At 39.9% G+C, this 18996-nt stretch overlaps 1 protein-coding gene across 1 annotated transcript in view; it reads left to right on the top strand.

Annotated features, from left to right (window-relative positions):
- Mthfd2l (methylenetetrahydrofolate dehydrogenase (NADP+ dependent) 2 like) overlaps positions 1–18996 on the top strand; it is a 106405-nt gene that overhangs the window by 37986 nt on the left and 49423 nt on the right. Inside the window, exon 6 of the mRNA XM_042257620.2 lies at positions 2940–3032. Within this exon, the coding sequence (XP_042113554.1) occupies positions 2940–3032 (93 nt within the window). The remainder of the gene's footprint in view (positions 1–2939; positions 3033–18996) is intronic.

Genomic DNA, 18996 nt, shown 5'->3' on the forward strand with positions numbered 1-18996 from the left:
TTATTCATTATATCAAATTTATTTATAACTTGTATATTTATATTCATTTGAGTCATACCTCCTGTCCTCTTCCTTCTCTTTCCTTCTTTTTTCTTCCCCTTTAAAATATTTTGGTTTTTTTGTTTTGTTTTTTTTAAGACAGGGTTTCTCCGTGCAGTTTTGGTGCCTGTCCTGGATCTCGCTCTGTAGACCAGGCTGGCCTCAAACTCACAGAGATCCACCTGGCTCTGCCTCACCAGCACTGGGATTAAAGGTATGAACCACCACTGCTGGTGGGAGATGATTTTGGTATGTGTCCCAGGCTAGCTTTAAACTCTTTATATAGCCTTTATGACCTTTGTTTGGAAATCCCTCCTCTGTGATCCAAGTGCTGGAATTACAGGCATAAAACATCCCACTTACCTTACTCCGCACGCCCCCCTCCCCCTTTTTTTTTAAGACATGATCTCTTTACATAGCCCTGACTGTCCTGGAACTCATTATGTGAGAGGCTGGCCTCCAACTCAGAGATCCTTCTGCCTGTTTCCCAAGTTCTGGGATTAAAGGCATGTGCCACCACACCCAGACCACCTCTTTGCTTTCTAATGTGTACATCTTTGTCCTATTTATTATTGAATTGTTCCTTCCATTATCCTTCATAGGTGACTGAAAATTTTCATTTATTTTTATGGTAAATACATATGGTCAGAATTATCAATGTAATTCCTATTCTGTTTGTTTTTGTTTTACTTTGATTCTTTTCTATCTATATTTTTTAATATTTAAGATTTGTATTATCTTAATAATTATATAGTAGATTTCATTCTCTATTTTTGTATAGTATCTATTAATGCTGTAAAAGAATTGGTAGGAAAATGTTCTCATTCCATTTCTGATTTCAGTTTCTGTTTCTTACCTGATATTAATCAATAAAACTCATCTTTCAAAATATTTATATTTTGAAATATATGCCAGTGTTATTGGCTAATTAGCTTATAAAACAACTTGTTGATTCCCATGATTATGTCTGAAGAACCAGCAGACTGGGCCTTCCCTTCCCATTCAACCTTTGTGTGTTGCTTTGTACATAATCTAAGCAAATAACATTTGCATTTGTCAGTGTCTGAGTCAGATTTTTGCTGCTATAGCAAAACACCCCATAGCAGTAATCTGTGAAGGACAGAGGTCATTTCTTTCCAGCTTTGCAGGGTGAGTGTGACCAGACGATGCTGCTCCACTCACACGGCAGCATTAATCATGAGGCTCTCATGCATTAAATAAACGCTGCCGGTCCCACCTCTTGATATTGTTGCCATGGCAGTTAAATTTCAGTATGACTTAGGAGAGGGTAGTCAAGCCATGGAAGTCTGTCAGTCCAATCTTCACATGTTTTAAAAGTCTTATTTCTGTAATAAAACATGTCACATCTCTCCAGCTGTTCTTTGGGCACTTCTGCAAATGGGTTAAGTAAACCGAAGCACAAGTCTTAGCAAAGTGCTTTCATTTAGGAACAGTATTCTCTGAGGTCATGAATTTTCAAAATTGTTTGCAACTCCATCTTAATTTGACTGACTGGTTGGAAAATTCTTGCATCTCAATTTCTTTACATGAGTCTTATGGGGAATTTCTCTAATTGGTGTGCGGGGGATTGAATATAATAATCTGAATTTTTGCCTGCTTGTTTAGTGTTCTTTTATTAATCTTTAAAATCCAGTGTCATTACTGAAATGTCTCTCAGTTTTGACCATTATAGGTTAATTTGTATGGATTCATGTCACTTACCTCTGGCTTTTATTATTTTAAGCGCCAATTAAAAATTATTATAATGTTTGTTCATAATGTTCAGTATTCCACAACAATTTTTTGTTGCTTTTTGATATATTGGTAAATTATTTAAAACACATTTTGCTTTCATTTTATCTAATCTTTTCTTCTTCCTGCTGCTTCGGAAAGATTTCCTTTAAAACTTTCAGGTGGTAAAACTGACTGCATTTGGTTTATACTTCTCTTGATTTGGTCAAATGCACAGTCATCGTGACTAACAGTTTCATCACCTCCCCAAATTACCCTAGACTTGTCCTCTGTGGGGCTGTTTATTGATGCTGCACCAAATCCTTGTTTATTACTCATCATTACATGGACGGACTGTTGTAGATCTGCTGTTTGCACGAACTTGTGCTGGGGTTAGGGTGGAGCTGCTGCCTGGCCTTCCACTCCCCTTAGGTTCCCAGGTCCTCCTGTTGGGGGAGCTCCTCTGTGTCACTCCTCTCTGGGGTGCTTCTGGCCACCATGCTTGTCTCCTTCTCTTTCCCAGGACTCTGTTTATATCTTGAGATGACGCAGCTTCTTACCTTCCTCATTACTGTCCCCCCAAATCAAGTTTTCATACAAAAGCTTCCTGTGCTACTCCAATCCTCTTTACCTTTCCCAAACACATTCCCCCGCAATGATTTGCTTTATCTTCTCACTTCTCCTTTTCTTCTTTTTTCCAAATTGTTATATCCATGCTTAGAAGCATTAACAGATACTCTGCTTCTATTAGGAACCGGTTCTCCCCTCTTGCAAGAATTAATCTCTCACCTATTCTTCTGCAATACATTGTCCATTTTTAGAACATTTATCTTGTTGCTTTCTGTACTTATTTCCATATCATTAATACACCAGTGTACAATTCTAGTACTAATGTGTAACCAGCCAATACAAAATCGAAAAGAATGTCCATCCAAGGATAGACAGTTCTTACCCTCCCTTAGCCTTATTTGATTTTCCATGTATACAATTGAAAGGTAGACTTTTAATTTTGGTTCATCTAGAATTTCTGTTTTTATTTTCAGAGTGATTTAACCATGCCAAAGCAACTTTTCTATTCATGGGCAGCAACAAAACCTCCCTTAGGTTTAGAACTTTTATAAACTTTTGGAAAGCACGGTAGCCGTTAATGGAGACTCTTTTCACTGCAGGTGACGCAACGGTGACAATAGCTCACAGATACACTCCCAGAGAACAACTGAAGGTCCATACCCAGCTGGCAGATATTGTCATCGTGGCTGCAGGTAAGACCATCGTGACTGCTAGTTGGTGGAATGACATGGTAGAGTCATTGCTGCCCTAATTTCTGATGCGTTGAAAGAACGTACGGGAGGCACACATAGGTAAACGTATGACTAACTTCTGTGGACTGAGTTTCGTCTCTATGTAGTCATCCTATTGGCCAATTGTGCCCTATGTTAGCATCTGTCACCCCCAATGGGAAACACAAATGACCTTTGCAATGATGGATGAAGCACAGGAACAAATGTGCACTTTCCCAGTTTGCTTTGGCAAACATGACTGAGTAACAGTTATGGAAACCGATCGGTGCCAGTTGTTGTTTTTTGTTTTTCACTCTTTTGGGGGGCCTGCCACCCAGCTCCCAAATAAATCACTCACAGAGGTTTATTCTTAACTATGAATGCCCAGCCTTAGCTTGGCTTAGTTTCTATCCAGCTTTCCTTATCTTAAATTATGCTGTCTGTGTTTTGCCTCTGGGCTTTTCCCACTCTCTTACTTCCATAAATCTTACTCTTACTCCATGGCTTGCTGGTTGTATAGCGGGGTGACTGGACCCCAATGTTCTCCTCTTCTCTCTTGTTCCTCCTCTCTCCCAGTTTTTACCTATATATTCTCTCTATCTGCCAACCCTGACTATCCTCTCTTCCATCTTGCTATTGGCCATTCAGTTCTTTACTAAACCATCAGGTGTTTTACACAGGCACAGTAAGTATCACAGCTTCACAGAGTTAAACAAATGCAACACAAACAAAAGTAACATACCTTAAAATATTCTACCGCAGCCATTCATGTCTTATAGTTTCAGGAAAAAAGAAACTGAATTTGATCTTGAAAATTGTGTTGGTGAAAAAAGAATGTCTAAGTGAGAAAGAGACATACAACCACCCTGCGACTCTGACTGTACCCACGCTTGAGGCGTAGGCTTTGGAGTCTTGACTTTAAAGGACTAGACCCAATGTGGGCATCTGGTGGGAGAATGAGGTCATTTGCAGGAAGTATGGTGTGTGAAATTCGGTGCAACAAACATGTCTGGTTTGTAGGAAAGAAGATATATAAAGAAGATAAAAAATGTGTTTTGTAAAGAATAAGGAAAAAGAAGAGTCAAACTCAATTTTATTATAAACAGAACCCTTTAAAGCCACCAATTCTTGGTGAGCTCCCTGTCAGTGTGGTTATCAGGAGGAATTTTTTAAAGTGTTCTAGAGAAATATTTGCTAATTTTAGGAATTAACTCTTGCCATATTCTGAATGACATAAGTATTTCATACTTTTTTATTTGTGTTTTTAGAATATTTGAACAGATCTACCAGAATGTCCATGCACTGAATACAGTGTTATAAGCTATGCTCAATGAATATCAGTATTTCTTTTAGTTTTGAGATTAGGTTATTCTGTATTTTAATAAAGAAAGAAAAGTATGTGAAATATAGTGAATATGGATATGTTTAGTATAACATGTTTAAATTTATTAGTTTTAATCAATAGAGTAAATAAGGTAAACTGAATGATATTTTAGATCCTAGAAATGGCTAGAGTACAGAGTTTATATGTATGATTAATTTATTTAGAAATACTGAGAGTCGACTGCATGTCTCTGATTTTAGCAGACATGAATAGTTTTAGATAGCGAAGGAAGGATTGAATTTATTCACCCAATAATTATTGGACTCTTGTGCAGCAGGATTGTTGGGGCTTTATAAACAGGCTTTAAGGGGCTCTGTTTATAATAAAATTGAGAAAGGATACAATAGTTGATAAAATGACAAAGCCTGCCCATTGTAGAGCTTATATTTTTGTGGGAAACAGCAAAAACAAAACAAACAAACACAAAAAAAACCCAAAGCAAAGCAAAAAAAAATACACAATCAATTTAAAACAATGTCAGGTTAAGATAAGGGCTATAGAAAGAATATGAATGAGACAGCATTTTAGATATTGATCTGTAGCTGGAGTTTTTTCCTGTGTCTCACCTGGTCTACAGCCACTCAGACCCAAGTAAACACACAGAGGCTTATATTAATTAAAACTGCTCAGCTATTAGCTCAGGCCTACCACTGACTAGCTCTTACATTTAAACTCAGCCCATTTCTGTTAATCTATATATTTCCACATGTTCCATAGCTTTACCTGTGTGCCATTACATGTTGCTTCCTGGATGGCAGGCTGGCATTTCCTGACTCAGCCTTCCTCTTCCCAGAATTCTCCTCTGCTTATCCTGCCTGGCTACTGGCCGATCAGCATTTTATCAACCAATCAGAGCAACACATATTCACAGCATACAGAAAATCCCACAGCACTGGTCACTGAAAAATAATTTTCAAGAAATGGCCATTGAGTAGAGTCTCCTTCCTAGTCATCCATCTGTCCACTGTACCTTGTCCTACTTTGTTCCAGGGAGGTTGATGAATGTAGACAACCTGACCTGTATATTTTGGCCACTGGCTTCTGCCAAATTTAGCACTGCAGGAAATTTTAAGGGAAGGGAAAGAAAGCTGAGGGTAGGCTATTTCTTCTCCTCTACCTCCCTTCTGCTTCTCTCTCCTGTATCTATGGCTTATGCTGGTAATCCTCTGCTCACAGCTTGGGCTCTCACTGGGCTGTAGTAGTGGCCCATCCTCCACCTGTCTTTCAGGAATGGAATGCCCATGTTTCCTCCAGTCTCTAGCACCCCAGGCTCTCAACAGCCCCAAACAGCTCTGTAAAACTTTCTTTATCATATGATGGTTTGAGGTGGATTCTGTGACCTGTGTAAAGTGGAAGAAATATTTAAGGAAGCATCTTTGAGAAGAACATTTCAAGCAGTAAGAAAAGAAATAGGAAGTCCTTAGAGAGGGATGTATGTGGTATGGTCCAAAATGGATATCCTGGGGTACATTATGTACATAATGTACATTAATACATTATGAAGGATAGTATAAGAAATACTGTGGGGAAGATAGCCAAGGTCACCTCATTTGAGATCTTAAAGCTATGGTCTTTGGTATGAGCCAAGGATTGAGAAGAGGGCAGGAGATAAGCTCAGGCTTCTGAAGCCTCCATAGACAGTCAAGAATGGTTCCCTAGAGAGCCAAGCAGAAACAGAGAAAGGTTATTAGGATTTCATTTACTGGACCCAGTGTTTTCCAGTTTGGGGCCTTACTTGGCATGTAGTATTTATTTCCTCTTTGTAGTCAATTGTTGTATTCCTTGCTATATCCAAAGCTTGAATGATAGATAACCACTTTTCTGTTTAATTATATGCTACTGGTAGTTTCTAGGCTTTAAACTTCACAAGTATTTATAAAATATGAAGAGAGTGTAAAAGCTCCAAGTGGAATCAAGTTTGATGAAAGAATAGTGGCAGTTTAAATTAGTTTCAACTAAACTTAATTAAACTTTGTCTTCTTATATAGGCATTTTTTTCTGAATATGGTAAGTCAAGAGGCAAGGGTTTGTTCCTTTTAGAATGAAAATGGAAGTACCCTTGTCCGGGAGTCATTATTAGTAAGCTGCTACACTTAATTACACCTCAGAGGTTAGATTCAGGTGCAAAGCTTTGAATAAGACTGAAAGAAGGAAGGTGTATTTAGAGATGCAATGGAGTTTTTCAGAGCACAGACCAACAACTAGTGAAACACAATGCATTCCTGGGAGACAAATAGCGGGTTGATGTCCTAGAAACACTTGTATCCACAGGTAAGACTCAGAGTGTGATGAGCAGAGATTGAGTGCTCACCCTTCCCACTTATCTTTAGACAGGACCAACTTTATATTTTGAAAGTGGTGTTTTTAATGTTAATGACTTATAAATAGTGAACCATGCTCCTCAAAGTTTGCATTTATCAATTATAAAATTGAATGGATATTTTACTCTAGTGGGAGAAACATTTCTCAGCATGTATTTGTGCTCATGTTTTGTCTTGTCATCATGACAAATGGCAAATCCTCTTGTGAGATCCACTGACAGTCTCTTGTGATTGAATCAAATCTTACGTGGTCACAAGTCATGATGCCCATCCCCAAGTTTCTCCCATGGGTTCTTTCTTTTTTTTTCTTATTAATTTTTTTAATTCATTTTACATACCAACCACAGATCCCTGCCTCCGCCCCCCTTAAAGTTCTAGATCAGAATCAAACTTATGGTGTTACAAAAGATGAGAAAGGGAAATAAAGAGGGGTGGAAAAGGAAAGAACTGAGCACATCTAAGATTAGCAAATAGGGCTCAGGACATAGAAGGGCCCTGGATATGGTCTTGTTGATTAGTTTCTTCACTATATAGCCATTTCCCCGGAAGGATCCTCTTAACCACCAGAGGGCTCCAGTCCTGTTTTACATGAAGGTAGCTTGGCCATAGGCTACCATGGCAAGAAGACATTTTGAGGGAAGGGAGTGGGAATGAATCGTATTCCTTGTCTTGATTCTACCTGTTATGCCTCTCACTAGTTACAAAGACACACTGAGTGCCAGAGGACAGCCCAACATGTAGCCCTGTGATCATCCTGAAGAAATAAATATTTAGGTGTGTGAATTTTCCAGGAAGAACATTGAGACTTTGTGGGGGACAAATAAAGATTGTTTTTATGTTTTCACTCTATTTATTAATAGAATTTAAAGATAAAAATGAAGATATTGGTAATTTTACAGTAATGACAGGAAATAAGAATTTGTACTAAAAAGAGGTTTCTATAACTACACCATAGTAATAAAGTATTGCAGAAATGACCACACCACACATCCCAGGTGGGAAATCAGCAAATACAATTAGCATTGGGTATTGAATAAGTAGAGCGTGATCTAATGGCAGAGGCAGCCAGGGCAGGGAGGGCTGGATCAGCTGACACAACTAGAATGTCAGCATATATGGAAGCAGTCCCATCTGGAAGTCAGAAAGAGCAGGGGGAGGAGTGTGGGATGTGTCAGAAAGATTGATAATCTTCCTGAGATGACAGTGAAGAATTTGGTGGTGAAATCTGGAAACGGGCTTACAGAAGGAGAGTAAAAGAAGAAGTCACTGTGTAACAATCCCGAGGCATGAGTAACATCAGTTTGTGTTCAGACTGACCTCATGGCTCCAGCTTTCCATAGTATTCATTTTATAGGTCTAACTGTATGTCTCTTAACTCTTGAGCATATACCCCAAGAATTGAGATTTGGAATAAGTCAGAATCTCAAATCGGAAAAACAGAGCCTGTTAAACTATGCATCGAGGAGGAAGAGGCTTCACATCTATGGGAAACTGCCATTCTTAGCTCACAGAGGCACTCGGTTTCTAGGGCATTGAGTACTTGTTTGTAGGCATCTGACAGCTTCATTCTACTATGGCAGGAATAAGTCTGATTATTACTATTCCTTCTTCTCTTTTAAAGCGTGGTAGATACGTGCTTAGAATAGTAGTATTTGGCACAGGCCTGGGAAGAAAATTCAGTCAGTAAAGTTATTTGCCTCATAGGCACTAAGATCTGAATTCACTACACAAAATCCCTGTGAAAGTCTAGGTATAGAATGTGCTTGTAACCCCGCTGCTGGGTAGGAGACAGCCAAGTCCCTGGGTGCTCACTGTCTATCCAGCCTAGACTACGTGGTGAATTTTAGGACAATAGAAGACCCTGCATCAAAAAGGAAAAGGATGGTACCGGAGGAACAACACCGACAAATTTATTTTCTCTACTCAGGTACATAAAGGTGTAGCTAGCCCCCACCCCATGCAACCAGCAATGCACCCCACCCACCCCACCCCACCCCACCCCATCCCACCCACACAACATCTGATACATAGCAACTGCCAAATGAAAGTGTGATGCATTGATTTTGAGATTGTGTCTGAAACAAGAACTTCTTCAGAGTGATTTAAATTTAGCTGGTATGCCTTAAGATTATAATTTTTAAAATATGAAATCTTTACTCCAGTTATTGGATAATTTATATAATGTAACACTATTTTGAGGAACTGCTAATATGTCTAGGTTGCCATTGTATTATAGTTAATAAAGTCCTGTGAATGAAGTAAGTTGTTTATAAAGAATCATTCATAATGTTAAGTGGTGAACAGGCTGGTTTGAGTACAAATGTTAAGATTAAGGAAAATGGAGGTTGAAGACAAAATAGACTATTATGGATGTCTAAAGTATCCACTTGAATGGAAAGGAGTAGTTGAGGGCAAGACAAAATCAGTTTTGTCCCCTTCGCAAGGACAGCTACCTAGACTAGGACGTACATTATGGCAATAGCAGTCCTTGGGTTCTCTTCTAAAGGAACCTGGGGGAGGTGCTAAGTTTGTGAAAGTCCCTGGAATTATCATTGTTCAGACAGGACAGCAAATTTTTAATGGAACTTCCCCAAGTCCCTCCGCCCATCTGAGTAACTCCAACTGACTTCGGTTCTGAGATGAGTGCCGAGTCGCAGGTGTGTTCACTTCTGGGTTCAGGTGTTGCAGTTCTGAAAATGGCATCTTGTCCTCTAGTCATCCTCTCCAGCAGGGTGAGGAACCTTCACAGCACTGACTTCAGCATAGCTATTGCAACACTTTATTGACAGATACCACAATATACAGTAGGATAGATGGGCCAGTCAGAGCACTGCTTTGGAATGTGCATACACTTGGATGATACAAAAGTCAACTGTTAGGTAGATTCCTTTCAATCATCATTTTTTTCCTCTGGTATACTTCTCACTCCGTGGAGGAGGATTAATAATTTTCACAATGGCTGAACACTGAAATTCCAAGACTATATTCCAAATGGGTATAGTCTGCTCACTGTCTCCAGCTCACACATGCTAGGAGTATAGATTCACATACATACAGATCACAGAGGTTTTGAACGCTGTTTTGATGCTACACTAACACAATCTTTCTTCCCCATACCCTGTTTCTCATTCTCCAGTTTCCATCCTTTAGCTAGACTCTACTTCTCCATTTAGAATTCCTTCCCTCCTTTATCTCAGATTTGTCGGTTATCTTTAATGGGATAGAGGGATAGGCCCCGGGAAGGGGGCAAAGATTTAAATCCTAACTCTCCTGGTTATTGATTAGTAACCTTAACATATCATCTTATCTCTCTGAAACCCATTGTCTCTCTTCATATTCAAATCAACAGTATAGAGGGCTCCACTCCCATAAGTTTTTTGCTTGTTTGTTTGTTTGTTTTGTTTTTGTTTTTGTTTTTGATTTTTTTCAAGACAGGGTTTCCTCTGTGTAGCTTTGGAACTTTCCTGGAACTCACTCTGTAGCACAGGGTGGCCTCGAACTCACATAGATCCACCTGTCTCTGCCTCCCAAGTGCTGGGATTAAAGGCATGCACCACCACCGTCTTGTTCATTGATTATTCTTCTTGAGAATTTTTGTTCATTTCATTTGCCAATTTGTTGATTGGCTCATTTTTTTCTTTGTGTGCTTAATTTTTGAAGTCCATGTATATTTTAAGTATTAATCCCCTATCAGATGAGTAACTAGCAAAGACTCACCCCATTGTTCCTTTCTCTTTACAGAAGCTTTTAGATTTAATGTGATTTGTTATTTCCTGCTAGTATTCCTGGGTGACTGGAGTCCCATTCACAAAGTTGTTGCCTGTGCCTACACTTTGAAGTGGATTTTTGTTTGTTTGTTTTTTAGAAGTTTCAAACTTTCTATTACTACAATGAAATCTTTGATAAATTTTGAGTTTATTTTGGACAGGGTGAAAGATAGGAATCTAGTTTTATTCCTCAAGCTGAAAAGACCCCTATGGGATCTGCCATCTGGTGATTCCTAAAGGAGGAACATAGTACTGTAAGAGGTGGCAGTGCCTGGCAAGCAGCTGGGGTGGAGGATTGCCTCATTCTTCTTCTTTTATATATCCAGTTTTCCCAGGACCATTTATAGGAGAACTCCTCCCTCCCCAATACACACACATCACCACCACCACCACTACCACCACCACCACCTCCACCTCCACCACCTCCACCACCTCCACCACCTCCACCAACTCCACCACCACCACCACCACCACCACCACCACCACCACCACCACCACCACCACCACCACCATCACCACCTCCTCCTCCTCCACCACCTCCACCTCTTCCTCCACCACCACATCACCACCTCTACCACCAGCAGTGTATATTTTTGAAATATTTGTTGAGGATCAGATGAGTGTAGCTGTATGGGCTCATTTCTAGCTACTTTGTAATATTATGTTGGTCTCTATGTCTGGCTTTGTACCAGTGCCATCTGTTTTGATTACTATGACTCTATGGTGTTATTGAAAATCAGCAGTTATGATATTTCTTAGCGCTGTTCTTTGTACTCAGGATTGCTTTATTTAGCCCAGGGAATTTTGTGATCACATATGACTTTTAGAATTTTATTTTGTAGTTTTCTGATGAAGGTCAAAGGAATCTTAATGAGGATTGCATCGTGGATGGCATTCTGTACAGACATCTGTGTAGTATTGAGCTTGCAGATCATGCGCATGGAAGGTCTTTCCATCTTCTAGTATCTTGTTTTTGTCACTGTTTTATAATTTTCATTATAGAAGTCTTTCACCTGTTTGATTATGCTTAATCCTCTATTTTAGGATATTACAAGTGAAATGGTTTCCTTGAGACCTTTCTCAACATGTTCATTAATGGTATATCGAAAAGTAACTTTTTTTTTTCAATAGCAGAGTGTCCCTTCAATCAGAAAAGTGAAGGGCAGCAGTCTCTCTATGGGAGTAGACTGTGAGAATTTTATATGGTAGAAAGGAGAACTTTGAGGATAGAAGATTCCACCTGCAGGCTTGTTTTTCTCTGCAGTGAAAGATACCAACAGGGACTCGTGGGTTATCTTCTCTCCAGAAGCTTCCTGAATCCTAACAAGCCCACAGGTGCTATCAGGCAGGTCAGTGTTCCTCTCCTGGGTTCTCAGTCCACCTGAGGCTTTTAAGGTCATTGACCCTTTATTCCAGAACCTGAGGACAGATAAAAGGGTGGGGGTGACACACTTGCTCACTGGCTGCTTACTGTTGGTGGGGACAATGGAGTGGGGAGCTAGCCTCTGTCCTCAGAATCTAAGGAGGGGTAGGACAGGTTGACCTCATATAGCAGGAGAGTTTTAATTTGGTTGATAAATTTCAGTGGATCCTGAAATCATGGAGAAACCTTTGAAAAGAGTTTATTAGACAGGGTCTATGGTGAGTAGGATGAGACCCAGTGGAGGGCCTAGGCAGAGTAGCCATTGTCCTAATGTGGACCCAGTGATGGTCGTGGTTTGATCTAGAAGGAACTTCTGTAAAATGTTCAACAGAAAAGATAAAAATGTAAGTAGAACAAAAGGCTCTGCATTGCATTTTTATCTGTTCCCTACATCTGTGGGCCACATCTCAACCAGTATGGTGCATTGGTGTGGAAGCCACATTGTTGCTGAAGGAGGGTAGAAATCCCATTCTCAGCAATAGTCAGGAGATCTAGGCACTACAGCGGCCCAAGAATCAAGCTGGTCCTGATGGATGTAAAGCCGATCTGAAATTTCTGTAAGGTTTTCTGAGAGCTGGTGAGGCAGAGAGACTAACTGACATAAAGAGGTCATCCAGCTGTTTCAGTTCCGACTCTTGAAAAAAATGCCCAGCGTGACAAGAAGAAGGATGAGGCAGGTGGCCCATTAGTCCTTTTTCTGAGGTCACCTGGACTGCTGCTGGGGTTTGGGACCACAGACCACTCTAACTGCTTTAGAGCTGCCACAAGGGGCAAAGCAGAAAGGGCTGCTATTAAGTGACTCAGAAGAGGGTCAATCAGGAGGTCACAATAAGAATTAAGAAATAGCAGTAATCCAGAACGGAAGACAGCCATTGGGTGATAATGCCTGTTCTTTGATCGTGCGATACAAGGGAGGTAGGATCTGTGTGGTAGTTTGAATGTAAGTGGCCCCCATAATCTCATAGGAAGTGGCACCATTAGGAGGTGTGGCTTTCTTTGTTGGCTTTGGTGTGGCCTTGTTGGAGGAAGTGTGTCACTGTGGGGGTGGGCTTTGAGCTTTCCTATCCTCAGGATACCACCCAATGTCTCAGTTGACTTCTTGTTGCCTGCAAGATGTGGGACTCTCAGCTAGTCCTCCACCACCACATCTGCCTGCACACCACCATGCTCTTGTCATGATGATAATGGACTGAACCTCTGAAACTGTGAGCAAGCCAGCCCCAATTAAATATTTTCTTTATAAGAGTTGCCATGGTCATGACATCTCTTCACAGCAATAACAATTCTAAGACAATCTGTAACATATAAAAAAGACTGTTGGTTCTATTATAATTCCCACTGAGATCATAATTAAGAAAACAGGGCAGTTTTGTCCTTATCAGAGTAAGAGAACATGCAAGAAATCCACCAAAATCCTTGGCAGCCTTTATCATAGGCATCAATAAGTTTGGTGATTTCCCTAATACCAATGTCTATTAAAAGATACAAGGGCATTGATTTGGTGGAAGAACTTCAGACATTTTTTTATTAGCCAATATAAGTTGGGTTGGTCATCAGGTCTCCTCTATTTCAGGCTTGTGGGGTACATTAAAAGACACAGTTTATGAGGAAATTTTGTTTTGTTTTTTACTTTATTCATTTATTTTACAGCCTGACTTCAGTTTCCCCTCCCTCCTCCCTCCCCTCCCACCCACTTCCCCTCTGCACCCCCATCCACTCCTCCTCTGTTTCGTGAGGAAAGTTTTAAAAATTATGATTAACATGAATTGTGTAGAGTAAGGTGAAATGTCATCACACAGTTGTCTGGACCGTGTCCCAGAGGCCCTAGAGAAGGATAAGGTAACTCTAATCTGCTGTTTGTTACAATGGATGTCTATACAAACAAGAACCTGCAATCTTTGTAAGAGAAGTCAGTCAAAGTCTGCATATAATACACAATTTAAAATATCAATAGACTCCTATTAGTCATTTTTATTGGATTGTCTAGCAATATCTCAAGGACACTACTTGGATATCCTGGATAATTTGCAAAGCCTGTGCGTTTGGTAACAGATGCAGAGTATCTGGCAACCTCCTTTAATCAGGGAACATGGGTGATGAGGGCATGAAAGGACACATTATAGCTGTGAGAAGTACTCGTTCAGGAAGAGGGAGTGTTCCATAGTTGTAAATACAGCTTTTAGATTTGGCCTCAGTATTTAAGAAGATAGGCCTGCTTCTTTTGGCTGTGGGAGAAATAGACAGAGCAGTGCTGAAGAAATCCAAAGTCTTATTCTGTATCTGGAATAGATGATATAGATATAGATATAGACATATAGATATTGATATAGATACTGATATATCAGGAAGAGAATCATTCATAAGAAATAGTTGTCCAAATAGCATTTCATATGGTTGCAAGTCTTTCTCTGTCCTGCCATCCTGCTCCCAAATCATGACATGGAGACTTATTATTAATTAAGAAAACTTGGCCAATACCTTAGTCTTGTTTCTAACTAGCTCTTATAACTTAAATTAACCCATTTCTATTAATCTGTGTGCTGCCCTGAGGCTGGCTTACCTCATCTATATACTGTCCATCCTGCTTTCCTACTTCCTCCATGCCTCCTCACAACTCCTCCCTTCTTCTTCCCAGCATCCTCTGCCCTGAAAATCCTGCCTAGCTATTGGCTGTTCAGCTTTTTATTGAACCAACCTGAGTGACACATTTTCACAGTATACAAAAAGATTATTCCACAACATCATATGGTAGAGTATAATGTCTGAGGAATGTTGAGGGAACATACTGATCATTTTAATCTTGGTTTTATTTTCTTCCTTGGTGTTTAAGACCACATAAGTAGCCAAAATTAACTTTTGGTTTTGTACTGTTAAAGCCAATTGAGGATCTAGTCCCCAAGAGCTGCTGGGGCTTGTGAGGAACCTCTGACTCCTAGAGACCTCCTTTTACCAGTTGTCCATCTATGTGAAGATAGGTAACGCCTTTCTTGTACTGACTTTGGCTTCCACCCAAAATACTGAGGGAATCGTTCAGGCATGTAGACTCTCATCTTTGTAGACTGGATGCTGGTTACAATTCATTATGCAAGGTCTTCATGGCCTCCTTGAACAAGAGATTGAGTAATTTTCCATGGTTACAGAACATTTCTAGAGCTAGCCCACAGTCCCCTGGGACCTCATTGGCCTTGGAGGGCAAGGAGGAAGGTATTTTCCCTTTTAGTCCCTCTGACCACATTAGAATAGCATCTAAGAATTGTTAGGAAACACAGATCGGTTACACCAGCTTGGTATTTTAAACTATTGTATAATGTTTTAAAATACAGATATTTCTAAATGAACTTTGATTCGATATACATTTTAGCCAGTTTTATAATTGTTGATTTTAGATCTTAGGGACCCTAATATCATGTATATTATTCCTAAGTTTATTTCCCTATTTACCTTAAATAACTTACTCAGAACTTCATAACTTACGTAAGCTTTCTAGTTTTCTTTTTCATTCTGGAAACATCCATCCATCTTAATCTTGATAAATAAATCTGTCTAGGTTTTTTTTTTTTTTTTTTTTTGGTTTGGTTTAGAGACAAGGTTTCTCTATGTAGCCCTGGCTGTCTAGAAACTCACACTGTAGACCAGGCTGGCCTCGAACTCAGAGATCCACCTGCCTCTGCCTCCCTGAGTGCTGGGATTAAAGGCATGCACCACCACCACCCAGCTAATAAATCCTTCTTAACTAAAACAATTTTAATCTTTTCACCCTTACAACATTTTTAAATTTCTTAGTAGCATTAACAAATCAATTTCCTATTTGTTATGAGAATTTTCTCCCTGGTGTGAGGGGGTAAGGAGGACCAAGTACTATCTACCCTTTCTTTGTAAGGTCCCAAGGGAAAGTTTAGTTTCATCCAAGTTCACCCTGGGTAACCAATGAGTTTGTTGGGGTTAGTTTCTGAGAATTGGTAAAGGGTTACTGCTAGGGCCATGGGTGACTCAGAAGCAGTCACACTGAAAAGCCTTTATTCATTTTGTATGAGGATTGTTTTATAACCACATAGATAGCCTTCTCCTTTTTTCCCTCTTTTTTTTTTTTTATCTACGTAAAATTGGCTAAGATGACGTGTTAATTTCCTCTTTGGTGAATGAATATTAACATTTGACAAATCCTGCTGTGAACATTTTAGGCCAGCTCATCCAAAGACATGAAGATGCAGTTGCTTATCTTAGAACACAGGACAGAAGCCATGTATTGGAGCTTGTGTAGCTAGAGTTTTCCTGCCTTGCCCACAGTCAGGACAAATCTTTGTCACCCGCCAGTACCACAGCCGCTCAGACCCAACCAAGTAAACACAGAGACTTATATTGCTTTATAAAATGTATGGCCATGGCAGGCTTCTTGCTAACTGTTCTTATAGCTTAAATTAACCCATTTCTATAAATCTATACCCTGCCACGTGGCTCATGGCTTACCGGGCATCTTTACATGCTGTTTGTCCTGGCGGGCGGCTGGCAGGCAGTGAATTCTTCCGCCTTCCTGTTCTTTTATTTCTCTTCTCTGTTAGTCCAGCCTATACTTCTTGCCTAGCCACAGCCAATCAGTATTTATTGACCAATCAGAGCAACTTGACATACAGACCATCGCCCAGCACAGCCAAGTGCAGACCATCTCAGACACCTGCACTCAGGCCCGTGGTCCTAATCATCCTCTATGTGGACCTGCTGGGTAAAGCCATGAAGAACCCAAGAACGGGCTCCCACAGGACATACAGAACATCCCACAGCACAAATTTGTTCATTAGTTTGTTTTTAAAGAGACTGTAAAGGTAAAAAACAAAACAAAAAACAAAAAAAACCCTATAAAATCCTTAAAATGTTTGTACTCATATACACATTCCTTTACATATAGAACATATTTAAAAACATAGATATAAGTTATTTTTATCTAAAGGAAGGGCAGTTGTCCAATAGAGTAGGTGTAATCACCTATTGTGGTTTGAATGAGAATAGTCCCTGTAAGCTCATTATATCTGAACACTCAGTCACCAGCTGATGAACTGTTTGGAAAGGATTAGGAGGATGAGGAGATATGTCTTCATTGGAGAAGGAATGTCCTTGGAGTGGACTTTGAGGTTTCAAAAACTCATGCCAGGTTTCTCTCTCTCTCTCTCTCTCTCCCTCTCTCTCCCTCTCCCTCAGCCCCTCCCCCTCCCCGTCCCTCCCTCCCCCCCCTCTCTCCCTCCCCCCCTCTCTCCCTGCTGTCTGTGGATCAGGATGTAAAGCTCTCAGTCATTGCTCCAGCATGTGCCTGTCTGTTTTCCACCATGATGATAATGGACTTACCTTCTGAAACTGTAAAGAAGCCTCCAATTAAATGCTTTATAGAGTTGCCATGGTCATAGTGTCTCTTCACATCAATAAAACAGTAATTGAAACATAATCTCTTAAAGTTAATTTATACACTCAGTTGACAGGGACCATACTGTAGAGGATCAAGGAGATAAAATTTTGAACAGAATTGTGTGATTCTGTGCATCAAAAGTAGATTTAAAAAAATTAAATTTAAAAAGTCATGTTAATTGTTCCCAGGAAAGATTCAGGACCATTAGCCTTCTCTATTTATTTTATCTATGTGGTCACATTGACTAACTATATTTTTGTCTTTTATCATTTTTTTTTCAATTTTTAGGTTTACTCTAAGCAAAATGAAATTGATCCAAGTTAATGACTTTAATTTATAGGAATATTTAGTTAAGTCAGTTGTGTACTAAGTACATGATATAAAAAACAATCCATAACCACATCTGGGCAGACAATCTATATATATATACATAATCATATATAAAATATATATTAATAAGCAAAGATTCTGAACATTACTGCTTTTTTTGGATTGTGGGTTTTTTTTTTTTTTATAATCCTCATTGTTAAAAGGAAACAAAGGTAAACATATTGCTGGACCAGGCAGAAACAATGGCAGACTCACATTGTGAGTCGGTGAGAGGAGAATGGAGACCACAGACGGAAGCAGCAGGCATTGGTACACACAGAGCCTACTAGAGCAGTTCCTCGTGGGCAACAGCTTGTCTAGCTCCTGGGACTTTATCCTTTGAGTCTCTGTTAGGATATGTGAATCACAGATCCCTTTGCTAGAATTCCACTGTTGGAGGCACAGGGCCAGGAAATCTTTTAGGTTCTCCTTAGAAGCCAGTAACTGTGTCATATAAAAACCTTGTCAGAATTGAAACAAAACAAAACACTGAAATTACAAAATAAATACCTTAGAAGTCTGATGTGTCTTCCTCGGTTTAATATAAAAGGGTTCGTTGATTCCTAGAGGACTCTGTGGGACACTGAAGTTTTATGGATTCTGCCGTTTTGGCTTGTGCCATTTAACTAAGATGTTGGTAAGTCACATGGCATGTGTGTTGATATGTATATATAGCAAAGATAGTGACCAAGTTACAAGGTTGCTTCCATCTTGATGAGGTCACCAGCCAAGATGACAACAAACCACATTGTTGCTCAAGGGGAACTCAACCCCATTGTAAAGTGAGCCCATTACTCACCAGGACAAAAGTATCTGGGAGATCCAACATTTTGTAGATCAAATGTGGATTGGTACACCATTATCTTTAAAAAGACACTTTAGTTAGGTTAGCTAGTATGGACATAGGAGAAAATAACTATTGCCTAGGCAAGTAGGCCCCAAATAGCAAAATAAATAGAGGAAGGAATTTCATGGCCTCAGCTCAAGGAAGATGAGTCCATAGGTAGCTGATGGAGTAGCTAGCAGGGGGGTTTTCTCAGAGCTGTGGAAGAGATGAGGAGACAGAGAAAGGCACCTTGTAGAGTAGCTTTCCAAGGAATGTTACCAGCCCTGTCCCAGGATGGAGGAACAGCTAGACTGTTTGCTCTCCTGCTCCCAGTCATAGAATTATGGTCCCTGGATAAAAGTTTAGAGGACAGAGTCAGCACTGGGAAGGTCAAATCTTGTAGATGGATTTTTTGATGGGACCACTGGCTCCCCAATAAATGGCATGGAGACTTACTATTA

Source organism: Peromyscus maniculatus, chromosome 10 (assembly GCF_049852395.1).
Source record: "Peromyscus maniculatus bairdii isolate BWxNUB_F1_BW_parent chromosome 10, HU_Pman_BW_mat_3.1, whole genome shotgun sequence".
Classification (NCBI taxonomy): domain Eukaryota; kingdom Metazoa; phylum Chordata; class Mammalia; order Rodentia; family Cricetidae; genus Peromyscus; species Peromyscus maniculatus.